The sequence below is a fragment of the Podarcis liolepis genome (assembly GCF_965112155.1).
Source record: "Podarcis liolepis genome assembly, chromosome: 13".
NCBI lineage: Eukaryota > Metazoa > Chordata > Lepidosauria > Squamata > Lacertidae > Podarcis > Podarcis liolepis.
Window position 1 is genome coordinate 28,527,115 of NC_139573.1, and position 22,779 is coordinate 28,549,893.

At 44.7% G+C, this 22,779-nt stretch overlaps 2 protein-coding genes across 6 annotated transcripts in view; both read right to left on the minus strand.

The window, feature by feature from the left end:
- The window catches only part of CDC27 (cell division cycle 27), a 33,972-nt gene extending 30,790 nt beyond the window's left edge, over positions 1 to 3,182 (minus strand). For 2 of the 4 annotated variants that reach the window (XM_083471635.1, XM_083471634.1), the window contains exon 1: positions 2,600 to 3,026. In XM_083471635.1, coding sequence (XP_083327761.1) covers positions 2,600 to 2,626 — 27 coding nt within the window. In that variant the 5' untranslated portion in view covers positions 2,627 to 3,026. Of the gene's footprint in view, positions 1 to 2,599 lie in introns of all 4 variants that reach the window. The other 2 variants (XM_083471637.1, XM_083471636.1) reach the window with 2 other exon arrangements.
- A 3,533-nt stretch (positions 3,183 to 6,715) lies between these two features.
- Positions 6,716 to 22,486, minus strand: MYL4 (myosin light chain 4). Of its 2 annotated transcripts, XM_083471684.1 has the most exons (7): positions 22,242 to 22,486; positions 16,601 to 16,628; positions 11,937 to 12,086; positions 11,271 to 11,444; positions 9,487 to 9,564; positions 8,776 to 8,820; positions 6,716 to 6,993 (listed from the first exon to the last, which is right to left on the minus strand). In XM_083471684.1, the coding sequence occupies exons 1-6, from the start codon at positions 22,356 to 22,358 to the stop codon at positions 8,792 to 8,794; spliced, it is 576 nt and encodes a 191-aa protein (XP_083327810.1). In that variant the 5' UTR covers positions 22,359 to 22,486; the 3' UTR covers positions 6,716 to 6,993; positions 8,776 to 8,791. The 2 variants fall into 2 exon arrangements, with proteins under 2 accessions (XP_083327810.1, XP_083327809.1); XM_083471683.1 differs by lacking the exons at positions 6,716 to 6,993; positions 8,776 to 8,820; positions 9,487 to 9,564; ... (1 more) ...; positions 16,601 to 16,628; positions 22,242 to 22,486 and adding an exon at positions 13,134 to 13,875 and having other exon boundaries at positions 11,905 to 12,086.
- Positions 22,487 to 22,779: the final 293 nt, after the last annotated feature.

The following is a 22,779-nucleotide window of genomic DNA, read 5'->3' on the forward strand; positions in this document are numbered from 1 at the left end:
TGGCCAACACAATTAAATCTAGAGTGGGCTTCTTTAGCAGAAAATGTACTACACTTTCTAAGCTATATGACGTAGCTTCCTTCCCGCCTCCTGCTCACTAACTCAGCCAATCCTCCTTGGATGCCAAGATGTGCAAAGGTCATGTGATCAACTGAACACTCCCAAGAATCCTGTACACATTCCATAACGAAATAACAAACAGTTGCCAGAAATACAGCAAGTGGATCTATCAATGAGTTCAAATTTGACTCGACAATCATTGCATTGCCATTGGCTCCTCAGAAAAACAAAAAGTCAACCTGGCTGTTCGATATGAGAAAGGACACTCAGAAACAACTGTGTCAATGGAAAAGCATTTCCCCATTCCAGAGGTCAACCAGAATCTCAGCAAGGCTGTCCATCAAAATCCTCTTGTAAAGAACAGATTGGCAAAGGCTGACTCTCATACCTTTCAAGCAACTGCCTATGCCCTGCAGTATGACAGCCACAGTGGTATGCACACTTTAAGTTAGACTGAATGCTTACTTGGGCGCATTGCTAAATACATGCTTGGCAGCTGCCCACAATTCTCAGTGGAGACCTGAAAAAATATGAGCACAAGCATCTTTGGCATAACCTTTTCCTTTGGCATAACTTTTGGAGGTCAGAGTGAAAGAAGTGAGAGAAGAGGACATTTCTAAGATTTTCCATCTCAACAGGAATGCATGGTTTTACCTTGCTCAGCTCTACATAATAAATAATCAGAGAGTCATTTTACGTCAGCTTTGAAGGTGCTTTCACCTTGCCATTCAGAAAAGATGGCACTGAATTATAAATAATTAAATGAGGAAGAGTACAGAGTAAATAAGGAGACCGTGCAACAAAATAGAGAAAATGCATTACATGGAATATGTGCACATGGTATCAAATGATTCCATGGAGTTAGAATATTTGTGGGGCTGGAGGGAAGAAAACCCTATAGGATTAAAAGAACATGAGAGACGAGAACAAGAGGTCAGCACTGTTGTAATAAAGAAGGGGAAGGCAGAGTACAGTCATACCTCATGTTACGTCCGCTTCATGTTCCGTTCTTTCAGGTTACGTCCCATGGCGACCCGGAAGTACCGGAAAGGGTTACTTCCGGGTTTCGCCACTCGCGCATGCACAGACGCGCAAAATGACAGCACGCGTATAAGCAGCAAATCACAACCCCCGCATGCACAGAGAAGCTGCTGCGGGTTGCATTCTTTTCATGTTGTAAATGGGCCTCCGGAACGGATCCCGTTCGCAACCAGAGGTACCACTGTACACTGAAGATTTTAAAAATCCCAGCTGCCTAGTCAGCTAGGCTTCTAACATTTGGATGACACGCCCTAATGCCTGCAGATTGGTCCAACTCCATCCAGATATGTCACCTGAAGATCTCATCAAGGCTTCTGGACTCATGAAATATTGCTCCGATCTGGCCCTAGTCAGTTTTCTTTCTGCAATGGAGGAGCTGAAAACATGTGGATGTCTTTAGATAATTGGAGAATGTTATGCTCCATATAGGCAGGACCTCCTCAACACAACCCCAGCTCAACAAGAGCTCTTCCAGGTAGTGTTTTCTGGAGGGAGAAATCAGTCTTTGTATGTTAACATTCTGATTGTCAAAGATGACAGGGTAGGGGAGAACAGGAGGAGATCTAAGCATGGAATACAAGTGTGTAAGAGAAGAGTCTTCATGGGAAAAGTGAAGAGAATAAATAGTTATATGAAGCAGAAGGAAAGAATATCTGGGAAGAGCACCTCGTTTGTGTGCAAAAGGTCCCAGGTTCAATTCCCTGCATTTCCAGGCAGAACTGGGAAAGACCTTGGCCTAAAATCCTGGAGAGCTGCTGCCAACAGGCAACACTGTATAACCCAATGGTCTGACTTGGTAGGAGGCAGCTTCCAGATCCCCAATGCTCAGCTCCCTGGAAGGAAGACCACTGGGCGTCCCATGTAAATGCATGATATTTGTATGACTTATTGCAGTATATGTTCTAACGAGAGAAAGGGCGACTGATTGAACAGGGGTCCTTACTGGGAAGATGAAGTGGGGGGGGCGGGGAGAAGAGAGACTGAAGAGGGCTGAGAAGAGGGGATCTCTCTTAGGAAGGAGCAGTCAGCTAAGAATGCTGGGGGGGGGGAATCAATGGTAATTCTTGGGGTAGGTGGGAATGCAGAGAGGGTGGCTGGTGGGAGATTTAAGGATCTGGAAGGAAATGGGGTTTATCTAAAAACAACACCACATGGCACGTTCCAGGGAAAGGAGTGGGGGGGGGGGAGAATGACAAAATTCGGGGGTGAGACGCGTGAACAAGTGTGTGTGCGCGACACCCACAAAGTGGGGGGGAACGTTAAGGAGAGTGAAATTTTAAAAGGAGAAACCCCTCCCCCCGCTCCCAGCAGAAAGGGGTTTTTTGTTTGCTTTGCTTGATTTTTTTTTTTTGGGTTTTGCAAAGGGAGCCCTTGCCCTGTCAGGGCAGAAAGGAGAGCGGGCAGGAACCCAACTGCTCCCCTTCCGTCCCCTCCCACCCGGCCTTCCTTCCTTCCCCCGCTCCCCCATATACAGGCCCATCGCCACCGGGGTCCTTACCTGGACGGGTTCTTGCAGCACAGTCATCCTGCCCCGGCTCCCCCCTCAGGGACAGGCCCCGGATGAGGGAGGTGGGGAGAGGGCGCCCCCTCTCTCCTCTCCTCTCCCCCTCCTCCTCCTGACAGACTCCGCCTCAGTGGGTGACGCGGCGGCGGCGGCGGCCCGGACCCCGTCTCATTTAAACTGGTAGCGACCGTTAACCGGGCCGTGGAGGAGGGAAGCGAAAGGAAGGGAAGGCCCCGGCCCGTCAGGAGCCGAGTCTTCCCGAGCGGCAGGCGGAAACACCCGACGGCGTGGACCTCTTCCTCTCTTTCTCGAGCGGCGACGGAGAACGGCCCGAGCGGACCCGAAGGCCTGGAGCTCTCTCCGCTTCTTCCCGAGCGGCGACGGAAAGGAGCCGAACACACCAGTCTGATGCTCCGCCTCCTTCCCGAGCGGGTGACGGAAGGGGCTCCCGGACGTGCCCGAAGAGCAAACTTCCTTTTCCACGGCTCTTGACGGAAAGAGCCGAAAGAAAGCGAAAGCACGCGCGGCGTCGAATTGGCCGGCTCGGCGGAAATCATCCAAAACTTCACCCCGCTTCCTCTCGGCTGTTGACGGAAAGAGCCGAAGGGGCCCGAAACAGTCCTTGATTTGAGGCGAGAGGGGTGACCTCCATCATGAAACTTATTCTCAAGTATTATCAGCTCAGAATTTGGGAAGAATATACTGTGGGGGAAGTTCATACCTGGAATAGACGAGAAGCTGGCTGCTCTCTGAGATTTGTGTACTCACTGATTTTGTTTTTAAGGGAAATATTTCCTTTGACCTCTTAAAGAAACATTTCCCCAGATTTCCTTAAAAGTAAACAAAAACAAAAAACCCCCAACACTGATGAAAGTATGGAGAATTTCTGCTGAAGCCTCTGAATCTTCTTTAAATTTTTTAAAATAAAATTTATTTTTGCAGGAATAACTTTATAAAGGACTGAACTGCAAACAGATCAAGCCAGAGTAGGTGCATGGTGTTTCAAAATACAGTGTGAAATCAGAGGACAAAATTGCAGCTTATTCTTGGAGCAAAGAGATGGGCAGCAATTCTTCCATCTGGGCTAGTGGGCTTGAACCCTGTCTGTTTCAGTTGCCCTATATATGTACATGGGTCCCTTGTATCTAGTAATAGATATAAGGTTGGGAGGTGTGTGTGCTTTTTTTAAAAACAGCTGCCTTGATCGGTACGTAACATCAGGAAAAGTACATATTAATAAATGGTTCCCCTCCAGAACGGTGTCTTATTGTGGGTGTATTCTGAAACGTGTTCTTTACATAATAATAGTGCAATAGTGCTGGGTATATTAGTTGTTCTGTGTTGCTTCCCCAATGAAAAGTTACGGGATTTCACACACACACACACACACACACACACACACACAAATACTGTGGTACCTCGGGTTACATACGCTTCAGGTTACAGACTCTGCTAACCCAGAAATAGTGCTTCAGGTTAAGAACTTTGCTTCAGGATGAGAACAGAAATCATGCTCCGGCAGCGTGGCAGCAGTGGGAGGACCCATTAGCTAAAGTGGTGCTTCAGGTTAAAAACAGTTTCAGGTTAAGTACAGACCTCTGGAACGAATAAAGTACTTAACCCAAGGTAGCACTGTAAATTGCAGGAAACGAAGCAGCATGACTGACTGCCCCATCACTTTTACAGTGCAAATAGTGTTGAAAGTGCAGTCACATATGGCTGCCCTGACAGCATCATAAAAGGGATATCCAGAAGGGCCCTTAATCTGTGTTGGCAAAGAGTGCTGAACAAGGAGATTTGTACAGTCAGCATACTCTCCCTGTTTCTATCTAAACTTGAATTGTGGATCAGACATGGATGATAGCACTTCTAGGAACCAAACTTGGCCTTGCTAGCCTCCTCCGCCCCTTTTCTTCATCTCTTCCCGTTCCCTGGACTGCATGGATGATGCCACCATCCAAACCATCTTTGGTATGGCGTGCTTTCTTAATCTTAGGCAGCAGGACTGCCACCATCAGCTCTCCTTGGGCAAGGATGCTATTTTTACCTCACTTCAACCCCCCTGAGCCATACCCCACCCTGGGAGCCGGGGAAGAAAACTTTAAAAGGAAGCAGCCAGGCACTGGCCATTGTCCTGGGAGGATTCACCTAGATTAAATTTCTATTTATATAGACCTTCTCCAACAGTGGTGGGTGGTTATGACGAAAGGGAGAACAGCTGGTGTCAACCAAAGCTTTTTATAAAACACACTGTGTGTTTCTAAGACCACCTATCTTCTGGGAGAAGCTGTGTCCTTAGCAGGCCAGGCAAGAGGTGCAATTTTGGGGTAGCCGCAAAGCCATTCAGGTGCAGGGCCTAGGCATTGTTGGGTACCCAAGGAGGGGCCCAACACCACTCTCTGGAGACCCCCAGCCCTCAGCCTCTTTGCTCTTGCTGCCTGTGTTCACCTCTGAGCATGTCAGCAATAACAAGAGTGAGGAGGCAAAGCATCTCTCCCTCTGGGTGGTTGTATAGATTGGACATAGAGCAGCACAAGTGAGTGGTCAGCAGTGTCTTGGAGCGGGACCCTCAGAGCCTATTGAGGGCACCGTACCCAAGGCTCCCCCCAAAACCTAGAACCAGCACTGGTCAAGTGGTCCAATTTATATAGTCAAGGTAGTGGCACCACTAAAGTGACCTAATGCCCATGGAAGACCTTATCATAATGGAGCCATGACGATTGATGATTGGCATGTCTGCACCAATTTAACAAGAACAGACATTGTATTTTATCCCTACAAAAACAAAAGGCTCCAGATTCTCTTCTTAAAACACCATGATACTTAAATTGATTGTGTGTGCTGATTGTGTGTGGGGCGGAAAATATTGAAATTTCAAAAAAACTGTTCAGATGTATGCTGTAAAAATAAGTAATAAATTCACAGACATAGTGCTTTAAAAAAAATAACCACAGGTTCCCTATACACAATTAATTTTAATTGGAGTAAATATATGACTAGATGCAGCCGAGGCCCCAAAATCTGTAGCAGGTGAATATTATACTGCCACCAGAAAAATACACTGTTTCATGTACAGAAACGTAATCCACTCATTATACCAACACTGATATCTCCTGTCAGTAGTAATATTAATGTAATATTTGTAATGTAATATTAATGTACTAACATTAAAGTAGTAATAATGGAGAATGGATGCCCCGCTGATGCTACTGATTTACTAGGTAAATTCTAAGTAGTATTAATTTTCTCTGCTACATTGTGCCTCTGCAGCAATAGCGCTGTGTCCTTTGGGATGCATCTCTCATCATGTGCACAGTGCAGTAAAAATGCCAGGCGAAAAAAAGGCAGCAAACCCAAAGATCGCTGTCGCTCTGCATGATCTCAGAAATGTGCATCTGCCACCTATCCCTGCTCTTGCATTCCTTTCTTCCTGTGCTGACAGTTAAACCTGGTCCACCCCCCCCCTCAAGTGTCATTATTTTCAGGTGGGGCTCAAACACATACTGTACTGTCAAATTCAGGTTGTGCAGTTATAGTTGGTTGGGAAGTTCCCCAAAAGACAGGACAGAAGCAGACGTAGAAAACCCACTGGGAACATAGCCGTCAACTTTTCCCTTTCCTTGTGAGGTATCCTATTCGGAATAAGGGAATTTCCTTTTAAAAAAGGGAAACGTTGACAGCTATGACTGGGAAGTGTGAGATAGCATTTGTTTAAGTATAATGTTATCTAACCTTTCCTGCAAGCAAATCAGAATTAATGCTCATTGAAAAGCCAGTTTTGTCAAATGTCCCTGCAAAAAGATCAGGATGAATGTTCAATGAACAGGTCATCTGGAAGCACCCACAGAGGTTTCCTCCTGTGTAAATAGGTAGAAGATTGCAGCCTTAATCACTTCTGTTCCTGTTATACCAGGACAGGGCGAACACTACTGTAGTTAAAAGTTTCCACAAATAAGGAGACACCAAGGGACCATGTATAGGACCACTCTTTTGTTCTTTGTGGCAGTGACATTCAGGAAGAAGGGGTCATCTTTCAAGTGATGGAGTGGCTTTTAGGGGGGGAAATATGTATTGAGCTCACTGAAGTTCGAAATAAAATTTAGGCAAAAGTTAAACGGAAATGGTATCTGTGCGCGCAGACGTTTTAATTTCAATGGACCAAATGTAGCAGAAGGAAAGAAGAATGGACACAACCGAAATAATAAATAAAGGTTTAAAACTGATGCAGGAGCATGCATTCTTTATATACAGAGGCTGTTACACTGTGGAAATGGAGAGTCCCTCTTACATGCCTTGTGGCAAATGCAGCTCCTGGGCAATGTAGAGGTGTGCGGGATATGAGGTAAGAAATTCTTGCTGGGTGGATTATTCCCCCTCCTCCCAAGAACCTGGAAGGAAAGCAGACGATAATTTTAACGCAGTCAGGGGGAGCCAATATGGAAACCACATTTGCTATCCGTACAGGAACAGATTCTAGACATTACAAAAGCATGGATTAGCATGGCATGAGATGTCTTCTCCAGAAACGGAGGCAAGAAAAATGCCAGCTGGGATTGATAAAAGGCACTTGTGGCTGTCACCGACACCTGTCTATTCAGGTGCAGAGTGAGCTTGTAACTGGATCAGAGGAGGAAATTTCCATCACATTTATCACAGTATCTTTATTTTACGGTTATCTTATTTTTGTTTGGATTCCAGTTTCAGCTTGTTTAATTTCACCCACTCTTCACAGACCTTCAGTCATTTATTTAGAACTGAGAGAGTAGCTCCCAGTTGCTTAATTAAAGAAATACAGAGCTGGATGTTCTCAACATATTGATGACACTGTACTCCAAAGTTCCTTGTGGCTTCATTAAGATATCATGCAGCATCCACAATAAAATGTTTTGCATTAACTCAGCACCTCCCTCAGCTAGTAATCTTTCCAAATAACTTAACAAAAGTAATAAAACTTTACATGTGAGCTTAATTTATGAATTGTTGTGCCCTGGGCCATGTTCTAACTAAGATTTGTAGGGGAGCCACCAACAGTACCTAAAATCTACATTACACTTTTCACATTTTCAGCACAGAAAGCAGTCTTGGTTTTTTCCATTGCTGATATTTGGACACAATGGTTGCAGTTAGGGATGTAAGACGACAGCGCTTTCCATTCCGACCTGCATTCATCACAAACAGCGCTGTTACCATTCTGCTGCAGTTCAGTTTCTGCCGAATACTGTTACATAAGTAAAACAGTGGGCAGGGGGAGGAATATGTAACTACAGTATTTAAATAAGTTAGGGCTCATCCGCAGTTAAACTCCCCACCCCCCGCACTTTCTAGACAGAGGTTTGCACTTTCCTGGTCTGGGGTTGTTGTTTTTTTTGTCCCACCACTTTCCCCAGGAAAACCCGCTCTTTAAAGCTGAATCAGAACAAATGGCAATTCGGGTTTTCTGCAGAATTTTTTCAGCGGTAAAGAGCAGATTTTCATGGGGAAAGCACCATGGCGAAGGTGCTCAGACATGGAGCTTTAAAGCACGGACCCGTGCCTAGAGATGTGGCACAAAAGGAAGTCTGGATGAGGCCTCACACAACTTGCAGCTGTTTTGATATAAATGGAATGATGTAAAAAAAAAAAAAAAGAGTCCTTAATTGTGTATCGTTTGCAGATTTGAAAAAGGCAACAATGATAATGTGAATGAGGATCAATTGTATTTACTTGACTGATTTTCATTTCTTTCATTTTTAAAATAGTTTTTATTGGAGATTTTATTGGGTTACAAAAGTATGTGCATTGTGTCTTATTTTCAGGTCAGAGAGTCTTCTACATATCAGTTACATGTGATGTGGGACATTAATGCTGTATAAAGCTGGGGGAGAAGAGATGTGGGGAGAGAGAGAGAGGGAGGAGAAGGTGTGTGGTAAACTTAACATTCATTTACTTAGTGTGTGTGTGAGGTTTTTGTGTCGGCGTCACTTGGGTTGGTTCTCTTTCTATTCATTTATAAGTCTTCATTGGCAGTGGGGGAAGGAGCCCAGGGCATGGTTGTTTGCCTTTTGTTGACTGCAGACTGCAATAGTTTCTGCTAACTTTTGCATTTTTGTAGGAATTCTCCAACATCCCTAGTTGCAACACACACAGGTATCTGGGATGTTTCAAACAAGGAAAGGGGAAAAGGGACTCACTTTAAGGATTCCATCTTCAACCAGACATGATGTGCTTGACAAAAGCTGAGAACACACAAAAAAGAGTTGTTAATTTTCATAAAATCAGAACCTTGTGCATGTTCACTCAGAAGTGAGTCCTCCTGTCTTCAGTGACAGCCGACTCTTAGCTCCTTGCTGCCACTATTGCCTCACCACTGCCGCATAGAACAACCAGCATCACCAGAACAATTTTAAAGGTGTTCAGCACAAACCCCACAAGACTATTTGTTTGGAATTGGCAGGTTTTATGAACTCTGGAGAGGCCTTAGTGCCTAAAAATGCCATCCAATTCTGGGGGAAATAAAATATTTATGGCTTAAAAATAAATAAAAATCCCCATAATACCAAAACTTGGATTTTTTTTGAACTAGTATTCAGATCTAAACCCAAACTGAACAGTTCCCAAATCTGTCTGGACTGAATCAGGCTGTTTACTGAAGTGCCAAACTGAATTTTGCAGTCAGTCCAGTTTCCACCTCTATTTCATATTATCTGTGCAAGTCAATCAAGTTAAGCATCCAATGCAAAGCATGAGTAGTAATGTATTGTTCAGCGACTACTGGTCAAGTGCGCATCATACAGCAGTAGCAGGAGTCCCAGAAGCGAAAGAAAAGTGTGGGCAGATCCAGAGTTTCCCGATAAGTGGAAGTTTTGTTTTGTGTTTCAAAAGAAAATGTGGGTTTGTCCTACCTTCGTAGTTGATGCAGCCATTGGCATCTTCTTGCCCTGCCATTAGCTGTTCTACTTCAGCCTCCGTCATCTTCTCCCCTAGGAGCGGAAATCAAACATCAAGCTTTGTTTCCCCCCCTCCACACACAAAAATTGTTCTTTGAATAGGCTAAGCTGCATCAAGCATTCTGCTTATTTGCATCATGATCCAGGGATTTTTTAGAAGCAGAGGCTTCTGAATATTAGGGGAAACAGCTATAGCACCGTGGCAAAGCATATTCCCTGTGTGCAGAAGATCCCAGGTACAATCCTGACACCTGCAGTTAGATCTGGGATAGAATCAGTGTAAACCAGGGGTGGGGGACCTTTTGCCCTCCATACATTTGCTGAACTACCAGCTCCCATCAGCCCCAGCAAGCACAGCCAATGGCCCTGGGTGATGGGGGCTGTAGTTCAGCAAACCAGGGGTGGTACTAGGGGTACCAGGGGTGGTACTAGGCTTTATTTCAGCAGGGTCAAAGTCCTGGTTTGGCACACCCACACACATTTCTGTACACCCACCCACAGACTTGGAGCCTCAGTTGCCCCCCTCTGGAGGCTTCCCCCAGGGCAAAACCCCGGATAGCCCCCCTGTAGTTATGGCTCTGTGTAAACAGTACTGAACTTGATGGACCAGTAGGTCTGACTCAGTAGAAACCAGCACCTCATGTTCCTGCCGTGCTCCCATGGGTACAGTGCCTAGTACACCAGCCAGCTGTGTATAGGGATTAATGCAGCAATCCCACATTACCCATTGGCAGTGAGAGCCAGTGTGGTGTAGTGGTGAAGAGCGGTGGACTCAATCTGGTGAACCGGGTTCGCTTCCCCGCTCCTCCACATGCAGCTGCTGGGTGACCTTGGGCTAGTCACACTTCTCTGAAGTCTCTCAGCCTCACTCACCTCACAGAGTGTTTATTGTAGGGGAGGAAGCGAAAGGAGATTGTTAGCTGCTTTGAGACTCCTTAAGGGGAGTGAAAGGCAGGATATCAAGTCCAAACTCTTCTCCTCTTCTGCTGCTGTCTATTGAGCTCAATAGAATGTGCGTTTTGCACAGCTGGCACTGCAGAACTCGTGTCCACATGTGAATTGCATTCACCCAGTATCAGTGATGGGAGGAATGTTTGTGAGAAATGTTCCCCTATCCCTTCCTTTTCACCTTGAAGCAGGAGTGGGGAACTTGTGACCTTCCGGATGTGATCAGACTCCAGTTCCCATCAGCCCCTGCCACCATGACCCAATAATGGCCAGGCATGGCTTTGATCTACAGTTCCCATCATCACTGACCACTGATCCTGCTAGCTAAGAATGATGGGAGTTGTAGTCCCAAAACAGCTGAAGACAAGTTTGGAAAACATTGATCTAGTTCCTCTCCCATGCTTTAAAGGTAGGCAGAGATGGTATACAGGATGCTGAGAGCATAAGCCAGGGGTGAGGAATCTTGGGCCCTCAGGATGTTGCTGAACTAAAACTCTCATTAGCCCCAGCAATCGTGGCCAATGGCCATGTCTGCAACTCTGACGGGTAAACTACAGTTCCCAGGATTTTGGGGGGGCGGCAGGGGGGCACCAATGTGCTTCACTGAATGGTGTGTTTGCCCTCTTACTCTCCCTAAAGTAAATGTATGTGTGATTTGGGAGAAGTTATTCCCTAAGATAGATGGACCACATGTTAATTATCTGGGAAGGCTGAGGCCTGCTAAAGCAGAATACTTGTTGCACAATGCTCTCCTTTCACCACCATGCTACAAATTTTATGACTTCCTCTACCTAAAGTAGCAAGGACGTGGCGCAGTTCAGCCCCCATGACGGTGCCATTCCCTTCCTTGTCGAAGACGCGCAGCCCTTCCACAAAGTCCTCATAAGTCCCCTGGTCCTTGGATCGGGCAATGTGCTGCAGCATTGGGAGGAAGGTTTCAAAATCCAGCATCTTCGCACCCAATTCTGATGAGGAAGAACACAGAGATGAAAGATGGTGGGTGCGGCCTTCATAATAGGCCATTTGCAACAAACCACAGCACACAACTGAGGGATGAGCTTGAGTGCACCCTTCTCCTGCTCCCTCCATCTTCCTTTCATAAACTTGGCTGCCTCCCTAGTTGCTTAAACCACAATTCCTTGAAATATCTGAACTGTGGGTTCAAGGACGTGCTCCCTACAAATCAAGAATGCTAACCAGGATCTGATTTGGGAGAAGCGCAGATTTCAAGTTTAACCCAGGCCAAGAGAAACAGCACTTGAGCATTGCTTATATTAATTAATTATCATCATCATCATCATCATCATCATCATCATCATCATTAGCTGCCTATCTGGGCAGCTCCCAACAGAATATTAAAACAACAACTGAACCCCATATGTGTAATTTTAAGCTGTAATTTTAAGGAAAATTTGGAAGCTGAAAAGGGCCAGATCCATCTTATTTTGTAAACTTGCCTTCGGGTGTTGGTTTCCCCAGCACCTTTAAGACCTCTGCGTTGGTTGGGTTCTGTCCCAGGGCTCGCATGACATCGCCACACTGGCTGTATGTAATCTTCATCTCGCCCGTTGGAGTCCTGTCAAACAGCATGAAGGCCTCTTTGAACTCTGCGCAAAAGAAGGGACCAACTTAGTTCTTTGCACAACGTTAGGAAAATATACCCATGATGCCCTAGAGATCACACCCTAGGTCTGAGGAGCAGAAGAAGAATTACTTTTAAACATGAAGAGTCTGAGTGAGAATTATTTTTTTACATACTCTTAACGGTGATTGGGGAAGGTTTTTTGTTTTTTGTTTAGAGCCATTCTGGTCTATTTTTTCAGCTCCGCAAAAGGAAGACTATACTGTACCACAGCAGTCCTATTCAAGAGTTTTGCCTCCATCACATGAGGGAAAGCCCAGAGTTGCACTCATGAGCCTTGTTCCCCTCTCATATTGCTGTTGCCCTTCTGCGCCACAGTCCACACAAATCCTTGATAGAAGGTCTGAAGAGGGGAGTCTGCTCAACCTATATAAGCTTCCCATGTGGTCTAGAACCCTTGAGCATGCAAGGGGAGCCTATACAGTTCTCTCTCAACTCTGAGCTCACTGGGCAATATAAATATTGGGTGCACCCCTCAGAAAGTGAAGCTTTTTCTCAAACCATTTTAAATCATCTTTACAAATATTCAGAGTCACCAACTATCTTCCCTGGCACAGCCCTGGACAGGCCATAGCATCCCTGGTTTTCAACAGCAGTTAGCAGCCAAATGACCCACTAGTGATGCTTAAAAATAATAATAATTGCTGAACATCTCCACTATTTTAAACAGACAGCAGCTGTGCACCCCCAACCTGGATCCCCCTGCCAGGTTCACTGCTGAGAATTGCTCGCTCCCTGGCTGCTATTTGCCCCAGAAGGAGAAGCTTGCAGTAATCTGTATCTTCATCAACAGGCAGTAGAGTAGTAAGGGCTGTAGAGTTATTTCCTGCAGAAACTAATTTGCCACAGGAGTTGTGTTTTCAACGTTTTTCTGTACACTGCTAATAAATGCTAATGTAAATGCCTTAAATAAGAGCTGCGAGTTTGAGCAAACTTATTTAAAAGGTGTTGTTTCGCCTAAATTAGCATTAGGTTTTGGCCCAAGGTTACAACCCAGTGACCTTCTATTTACCTTTCAAGAGAGGTGTATCTGGAAAAATAAAGATTGGTTTGTTTTTATATGTGATGGGTTTCAGCTTCTCAACTTGCTGCAAGATCCTCTCTTTATCCCTTAATTCCGCTAGCCGAGTGACAACAGCCCTGCACAGATCTGCTTTTGCCGCCTTCTGCCGTTTGGCGGAAACCCTGTAGGCTCTTTCCACCACAATGGGGTCATCTCTGGTGTCTAACTTCAGGATACCCGGCAACCACTCCTCCAGGAAGGCTACCAGGTCCTGACCCTCTTCTTCCTCTGGCAAGCCACAGATCCTGAGGATATGGGGCTGCACTTGGTCCTCGATCTTCTGCACCCGGTCGCTGAGGCGTCTGTTCTTGCCAACCAGGGACCCAATGTTCCGGTGGCAGTCCTGTACCTTTGCTTGCTCGTTCTTAATTGTGAAGCTCGTTGCCGTGGCTGACCGGACCAGGCTTTGGATCAGCCCTTCCAGGGTGTCCATACGTGAATTCAAAGCTAAGATCTTACTATCAAAGGCCTTCACTGCCTCTATGGTTTGCTCCATCGTTTTCTTGATCTCCAGCAACACCTCTTTCATGGAGGTGTCTCCACTGTTGAAGGAGGTCAAGGGCTCAGCACCAGTGTGCAACGCTGGAGACACGGAGGCCCAAGAGGCATCATTTTGAAACCTATGGAAATCTTCAGGCCTATTCACCGGCGGAGTTAGCTTGTTATTCTGCATTTTAATGCCAGGTGCAGCAGTGCGATGGCTGCCACATATGAGGAGGTCTCCTGTGACATCACAATGACCCTTCCTGAACCTAGGGCTTCATGCTGTGCTGAACTTTAGGTGTGCATGGGTCCTGCTGCTGCGTCTTTCTGCCTTCTCGAAAAAAGGGAACTTTCAACATGACAGTTCCTATGGATCTTAACAGAGGGATGGGGAAACTATAGACACTGTTGGACTCCCATCAGCCCCAGGCCACTGCTGTGTAAATTCTCAATGTCTTCTCTACAGCTTCACTGCTTTCCCCAACATGCTCTATGGCCACCACTGTTGATCAAGATATAAGGATGGGGGCGAGAGTGAAATCAGATTCTCAATATAGATATAATTGATGGTATCTAACACAAAGAATGTATAAATCTAAATCAAATAAGTGTTGGAAATGTAAAGAGAAAGAAGGTTCTTTTTATCATATGTGGTGGTCTTGTAGTAAGGTTAAAGTTTACTGGGAAATGATGTATAATGAATTGAAAAGGATGTTTAAAATAATGTTTGTAAACATCATCATCATCAACAACAACAACAACAACAACAACAACAACACAGAAGCTTTTTCTTTTGGGAATTATAGGGACAGAACTGCTTGAATTGTATAGAAACTTATTCATGTATGCTACTACAGTGGCAAGAATATTACTCGCCCAAAAATGGAAAGAAGTCGTCGTTCCAGCAAAGGAAGAATGGATACTAAAACTCATGGAATATGCAGAAATGGCAGAAATTACCAGAAGAATTAAGAAAACAAGATAACAAACTTTTTATAAAAGAATGAAAATAGTTTATTGAATATTTGCAGATAAATTGTAAACAGGTAAGAGCATTGGCAGGATTATTGTAATAACCTGCAGTTTTATAAGAGTATATATATAAGTAGATGAATAAATTAGCTAATTAAGTTAATTTGGATATGCAGAAGATATTAAAAATAAATTTAAGGAACCACAGAATGGAGGAAGGAAGTCAAGTTTTGAAATGTTAAAATGATTGTAAAATTAGTGAAACGTATAAACCTGAAAAGCATATATATTAAAAGGTGAAATCAGATTCTGAAGCCTGTAAAGCAGGGAGGGAAATTTGTAGCCCTTGAGCTCTTAGCAGCCCCAGCCAGCATGGTCAATAGCCTGGGATGACAGGAATTAGACACCAGAAATACCTGGAAGACGCAGGTTTCCTTGTCTTAACAGACAGATTGTCTCACACAGAGACAAAGGGTTGTATTCAACATAGTGCCAAGGTGAATGTTCTGTTCCGGAATGTTCTCCCCCCCCCCCTCCAGCCACATATCCCCTAAATGTGTTCTGGGTTCCCCCACCCCAATGCTCTGGAGAAGATTTTGGGATGGCATGAGGCATGTTCAGGGGGAATAGAGGGGGAGAAATCCCTTTGTGCTAGTACTAATCCTTGTGGTAGCACGAAAAGTTAAATACCATTCATACTCGCTAAGCCAAAGGCATGCTGGGGCCTAATGCATACAGGCGTAATAACCTGTCTGTTCCCCCACCGTGTGGCATTTGGCAAAGTAGCACCAAGCTTAAGGCAGAGAGAGAGAGGGAAGTTTGGAAGGCATGCAGCCACAGAGACTACAGTATATGTAGGCACTACAGTGCTATCTCTAGTTACAAACTTTTGCTAATGGGGCCTCTTGCTGCTGCTGCACCACGGGCACACAATTTCCGTTCTCATCCTGGGGCAAAGTTCTCAACTCAAGGTAACTCTTCCAGGTTAGCGGAGTTTGTAACCTGAAGCGTTTGTAACCTGAGGCGTTTGTAACTCAAGGTACCACTGCACAGCTTATTGTTACAAGCCACCCCAATCTCTGCCAAATGGTAGCAAGATTCCAGGGGTCTTGGCAATTAACCAGGATTTCTGTTCGCTTGGAATGAGGCACAGCAGTAGGGTTGCCATATGCCTGGAATTTCCTGGACATAGCCGGAATACTGTAGTTGTTAGTGTCTGGGTGGAAATGTCCAGGGAAATCCAGACACATAGCAACCCATGTCGGAAGTCTAGATTTTGCTGAATGCCCTTAAAAATAGCTCAGAAACTTGTAGTTTAATGGTGAATTTTGGATATAATGGAGATGTAAAAGATTTGGATTATTATAAAAGATGCAGGAGGAAATGACCCACAATAGGACTCACAAAGGGAAAGAGGTAAGTCTAGGAGATTCTCTGGAATCATTTTTTCTATATGTTGGATATGTGATTGTAAAACTTTAATTTGAAAAACATAATAAATAATTAAAAAAAGATTTAAAACTTCTGGGGTTTTTTAGATGTATCCAGACCTTCACTTTTTGAAATATGGCAGCCCTACACAACGGAGACTGTAGTGTCTTTAAGAAATTCGGTTTATTCACACATATTTACACCAGAGTTTTATGGAGGGAGAGTTCACAGCATTTACATCTCCAGAGGGTCTTGTCCTCTGCAGAAGCAGCATTGGATTCTGTGGCATCCTAAACACCATCCTCCTGTCTCTCTGTGACAGCTTGCTGTAGCCAGCCAACAGGTCTGCTGCCTCCTAAGGAAGCTAACCAGTATTCTTTCCAACCTTTGCTAAATTCATGAATTTACGAGTTTACTCAAATTCTTCACTGAATGTAGAGATTATTGGGGTGGGGGTGGGGTTGTCCTGCCTCCCCAAACATATAGAGTGACTATATGGATTTAAACCCCCACCCCACCCCAGTGCTTACCTTCAATCTGTTCAGAGTTGAATTCAATCTGCAAGAGAAAGAAAAAGCCAGCAGTTAATGATTTGCTTTAACCACAGCTTTTGCAAACGCAAACACACAACCTGTGATGCCTGCAGGAGTCAGTTATATGCTTGGGTTTAATGTGGTTTGTAGACTTTGAGATATCTGGAGGCTTTCGGTTCATAGGCAAGACTAGTTGTGGAAGAAATTCAAAGACTATTTAGTTAAATATGTTAAGATAACTTAATTAGAATTACTTGCGAGTATCAGATTGGCCTAGGATTTAAATATGTGATGTCGTAGAATACTATGGATAAAAGTTAAAATGAAAGAAAGAAAGATGTTAATGAACTAGGTAAATTTTATGTGAACTCAGTTTTGGAAAACTGCTACAATTATTTATATGGAAACTCAGCCAGGGGGATTCGAGGAAGTCACTTAATGATAACAAAAGTGGAATTTCTACAGTCAGGATATATGTTTGTTTGTTTGTTTGTTTTTGATATCTTCTTTTTATGTTTGTAGATATGTTTGTTATAAATTTGGAGAACTAATAAAAAAATTGGGGGGGGGGGGGAGACTATTTAGTTGTGGATCAGTTACACTTTTAAACAACCTCCCATACCCTCAGGTAGTTAGTGAGTGTAAAAGGCTGGATTGCTCCCTCCTCTCCCTGCCAAACTATACTTTCACTGCACTCCTGATGGAGTATTCCATTCTGTGCATGTGCACAAAACGAGTGGAAAGAAGCCACTTCTGGATGAATAGAAATGCTAGTTTGTTTTCAACCTCGTTGTCCCTCATACCTGGAAATGATTTCCAGAACAGGCACACAATGGCGGCTTCCAGACCACCTGTTGATTGAGGATTCATCCCGAGTGCAAAGCTTCTTGCAGTTTGGGTTAGATGCTAACATTTTCCTGACATGGTAACTGGGCCAGCCCATAGGATCACACTCTTTCTGTGGGGCCACCTTTCTGTTTCTTTCAACTCCCTGCCTGCCATCTTCCCAACAACCAATCCAGGGGAATGCACTAGTTTGTTGGCTTCCTCCTCCATTTCTGTGTTGCCCTTGTAGAACTCAGCAGGGAAGAGAAGGGACTCTGCCTGTCATTGGCTCTGCCTCCACTTCTTCTTGGTGTCACAGCCTTCCAGCCTACCAGTTCCAATGGCCACCAGTTGTGTGTGTGTGTGTGTGTGTGTGTGTGTGTGTGTGTGAGAGAGAGAGAGAGAGAGAGAGAGAGAGAGAGAGAGATTTCTAGGCATCCTCCCCAAGGTCAAAGTGTCAAGTGGCTAAACCAGTTCCATACTGATTTGATGCTATTAATAACCCTCTCCAGCTAGGAGAGGCTATCTTGAAAAGAACAGGGATGGTATCAAAGGAAAGGAGAGGAATGGAAAAAATTCCCTCCCTGCGTGATAACTGAAGAGACAAAGGGCTGATGTTGTTCGTTTGCTGGGCGGGTGGTGGCATAAGGCAGATTATAGAGAGGAATGGGCATGGAACCCATCTGCATTCATGAAGGGTATGCCTGTCCACAGCTATGAGAAACGGAACCTCCATTTGGAGAGGCGGTATATCTTGTTAAGTAATTTGTGTAGCAGAGTCATAGGCTGAAGTTGCACCTGGACATTTCTCACACTAAATATATACATTACATATTTTTAAACACTAGTGCATACACGTCTATTTTATCTTAGTTTTCCTTATGTGTGCACTGCTGGCATTTAAGTGATGTACGCACACACACATGTTCACACGTTATGTGTTTCCTGCAGGGAGTTAAGTGCATCTAGGCAATTTTAGACCCTGGGCATTTCTTCAAGTAGGAAGAAACATTTAACATTTATTTTCTCTATGTGTCTCCTTCCTCTCCCAACTCTTTCAACGTTCCTGATACGTTAGGTGGGGGGGAGGGACCTCAAAACATTTGCCAATCCTGACCAGAAGAAGAAGAAAAAATTATCTGAGCATGTTCAGTTTCACGCATTAAACTCAGTAAAATCGCAGCACCCCCCTGACTACATGAATAAAAATGGAGTTTGCTTTCGATGCCTTGAACCTAAGCACATAGACTTGGGGATAAGCACCAGTAAAGGAATATATATAATATAGAGTAAAAAAAATAAAATGGGTATCTGCCACAGTGTATATATCTAAATGATTTTGCAAATAGGAGCAAAAGGATGTTGCTGCGACCAGCGTCAGTCCCACTTGCTGGCCAAGAGGGTGACATGGTGAATGTTTGCTGCTGCTCCCATTGTCTGCCGCTCTCTAGGCGGTCATTCAGTGGGGGCCTGGGCTCTGGACTGCTGCCCTTGAGCACTGAGGTCCAGCCCCTGTAGCACCACTGTTCAAAGGCATCTCCTCCTATGCCCATGTACTGGCCAAACCTTTATTCCTTTTTAACATATCCCAACCTCCGCTTCTCTAGGGCTGCAATCCCATGCACATTTCCCTGGAAGAAAGCCACATTTGAATTCAGTGGGGCTGAGTTTTGGGGAGGCACATGTAGATTTGCACTATGAATCTTTTTACTCGTGCTCTATGCCTGCTTCTTCTTGTTGATCGTCTCTGCTGGCCTTGACCCAAACCCATCTTTCTGCCACTGGGCTTTGAAACCATAGCCTGTTTCCCTTCCTCCTTTCACAGTAGCTCCCTGTTGCTCTGATTTTACTTTAAATTTTTAAAAAATATTTAATACATTGATACTCTGTGTTTCAAGACAAGTCTTCCCAAAGCAGTTTACTTACAATCGCGTATCAGCATACAATAAAATACTGTGCTATAAAAACCGCCTGCTCCTTGGGAGAAAGGCGATGGCAAACCTACACAACATCTTAAAAAGCAGAGACATCACCTTGCCAACAAAGGTCCGTATAGTAAAAGCCATGGTTTTCCCAGTAGTGAAGTATGGAAGTGAGAGCTGGACCATAAAGAAGGCTGATCACCGAAGAATTGATGCTTTTGAATTATGGTGCTGGAGGAGACTCTTGAGAGTCCCATGGACTGCAAGAAGATCAAACCTCTCCATTCTGAAGGAAATCAGCCCTGAGCGCTCACTGGAAGGACAGATCGTGAAGCTGAGGCTCCAATACTTTGGCCACCTCATGAGAAGAGAAGACCACCTGGAAAAGACCCTGATGTTGGGAAAGATGGAGGGCACAAGGAGAAGGGGACGACAGAGAATGAGATGGATGGATGGTGTTCTTGAAGCTACTAGCATGAGTTTGATCAAACTGCGGGAGGCAGTGGAGGACAGAAGTGCCTGGCGTGCTCTGGTCCATGGGGCCACGAAGAGTCGGACACGACTAAACGACTAAACAACAACAATAAAAACCTTGTGAATTAATGATAGGACAAAGAGCACCAGAAAGCCTAGAAGCCAGCATTATGCCAGCAAAATATAAAATGTACCAAACTCAGGCCAAAAATTGTATGTACAACACATACTTAGGGCCAAGTCTCAGCAATAAAAACAGGCTCAACAACTGCCAGTGAACCCTTGTACCCTTGAGATTTTATATGAGCGTTTTAGAATGAAGACACAAATGGACATTCTGCATGAACTACAAAGCTCTCCCTCTCTTATTTCCCTGCCGCACATAATATTGTCACTGGCTTCTGTGTCTCTTTCCTCCTCTTCCTCCTCCTCTTTTCCTCTGTGCTGTTGCCTATTCCCATAATGGTCTCTCCCTCTCACCTCTTAAAGCCTCATCCCTCAAGTCAATTCAGCAAAACTCCTGCGATCTATTGTGGTCTCATCTCACCTGGTCCTTTGCTGCCAGTTCACTCTCCTCTACTGTGCCCTCATGACTCATTGCTGTCTTCTCCCCCTGACTACCGGAGAGCCCATAGCTCAGTGGTAGAGCCTCTGTTTTGCATACAGAAGGTTCCAGGTTCAATCCCCAGGATCTCTGGGTATGGCAGGGAGAGGCACCCTGTCTGAAACTCTGGAAAGTCAGTCTCTCTACTCAGTCTAGATAATACTGGTCCAATGATCTGAGTAGAAGTTAGCAGCTTCCTGTCTTTCTACGTCTCTAGGCGTGGGATTCCTAAGGCTTGTACAACATCCAGCATGCTATTTAAACCAATGTTATGTGAAGCAGAAGGAGCAGCAGTTTGGATGGGATGAGGCAAGGCCTTTGGGGCAGATGCAGATATAGGAACTGGGGGGAGCCGCTGAAAGGTTTGGGTTGCGGTGAGGTGTCTCGTTGCACACTCTCTGTATAGGAAAATGCAAAAGTTATCATGATAGGTGCCCAGCTTTGTGCATTCAGGGCCTGAAAAACACTTGAGCCACACTTCACACCAACATCAGAAAGCCAATTTGCTCTTACGCAGAAATGCTATACTTGCAGGAACGTACTAATGTGTTCAGAATGAACAGTGCCATTCTGCAGAGGGAATCTGCAGATATCCTATCAGCTTTTGAAAACGGGGAGATTTTCAGCTGCTGCAAATAAAACCAAGAGAGTGTGTGTGTTGAACACAGTTTGAAAGAGCGATTGCTGATTTGCGGTGTGAATACTCATTCCACTTTCACCTCTGGTAAATAGGCTAATTAGGATTTTGTACCGTTTCAAAAACTTGCAGAACTCATTTGACAAGTGGTGGTGATGGGACAAAAGAAATAAGCGTTACATCATAGGAAGTGAAAGCACCCTCAAATGATTTTCAACTCTAAAAAACAAACCATCAGCTCTCTCCAGCCCAAGAAACCTGTTTTACTGATGAATGGCAATATTAATATTTCCATTCATTCAAATCTTATTCTACAACTATGAGAAAAACATTAAGAGACTTCATAGAGTTATTTGGAGACTAAACAGTAGATTCAAACCTTTACTATTCTACTCCACTTGTAACTTCCAACACAGAGCTGAGCACTTGCAAGCAACAAAGCAATGGTTTCGGAAGAATTTGGGGCTTTTGTCAAGCACCTCATATTTAGTAACCTTTAAAACTAAGTTAGAGGAGTTAAGATTTTGCAATAAGGTTTCTTTCAATCTAGCCATTCAGCTCCTGCGAAGTAAATTTAAATGCCCTTGAAGAGAGCTGTCTTGCAAAGTAAGTGGGTAAGCTGAGCTCTTGCAAAGCTTATATTATTTAATGCAGAAGTAAGATGTTTGAAGTCTTACTATTGGAAACTGTCCAGAGTGGCTGGGGTAACCCAGTAAGATGGGCGACATATATTATTATTATTATTATTATTATTATTATTATTATTATTATTATTATTATTATTATTTTTAAGAAACAAACATTTTGTGGCAAATGAGATGCAACTAATTTGTGAATGGAGGTAGGAAAAAGAAAAGCAAGCAAGCAAATTGGAGTCGAGCGGACCAGCTTTCAAAGCAGTCTACCGTTAGATTAATCTTAGAATTGTAGCACTGTTGAGTTTGAAGGTACCCAAAGGATCATCTAGTACAAACCTTCTGCAATGCAGGAACCACAGCTACCTTGAAATGGCTTCTCCAATTGGAAACAGCAGGTCTGGGAAACAAGGCTGAGATTTAAGAATTACGCCTTGGGGGCCATTGGATGAGTTTGTGCGACTACAAGGGATCTGATCACAGGCCTTGAATCCCAAGCCTGTAAGAAAGGGAATTACCAGGGCACCTCCCTGTTACTTACCTTCACACTCTTGGGGTCGAAAGCAGGTTCTTTTGGTGGTTCAGGAGCCGGAGCAGGAGCAGGAGCCGGAGCTGGCTTGGCAGCCTCTTTCTTGGGCTCCGGCTTTTTGGGGGCCATGGCTTCGGTTCACTTGTGGCACGAGCTGGGATGAGCAGCACGGTGGGGAGGCAGAGGGCCGAGGAACAAAAGGCGACCCTGGCTCCCACTGCTTATATACTGAGCTGGCGGGTCTCGCACCAGAGGGGTGGGCAGAGCTGCAAGGGCAACTGCTGTTTACTATAAAAGGAAGGTGCTCCCAAAAAAGCAGCCCCCACCCTCCCCACTCAACAATTGTCCTTTGTCATCAGCACATAGTGCAAAGACCTGGAGTCACCAGCACCAAGGTCCTCCGGCCGCACAAGGCGGCTTTTGTGCACCTGGACTGGGAAGGGTTCAGAACGCCTGCAGTTATTTTAAGAAAATAAAGGGTTGCCCTGGAGGCTCTCTATAGGGGAAAAAAGCAGCAGCTTTGCTGATCAAACTGCCCCAATACTCAAGG

Excerpts from the sequence above, each read along its gene's own strand:
- MYL4 (XM_083471683.1), bottom strand. The coding sequence starts at position 13,857 with ATGCAGAATAACAAGCTAACTCCGCCGGTGAATAGGCCTGAAGATTTC. Across the intron at positions 12,087-13,133 it reads AGATACACCTCTCTTGAAAG|AGTTCAAAGAGGCCTTCATG; the intron begins GTAAATAGAAGG and ends TCTTTTGCGCAG.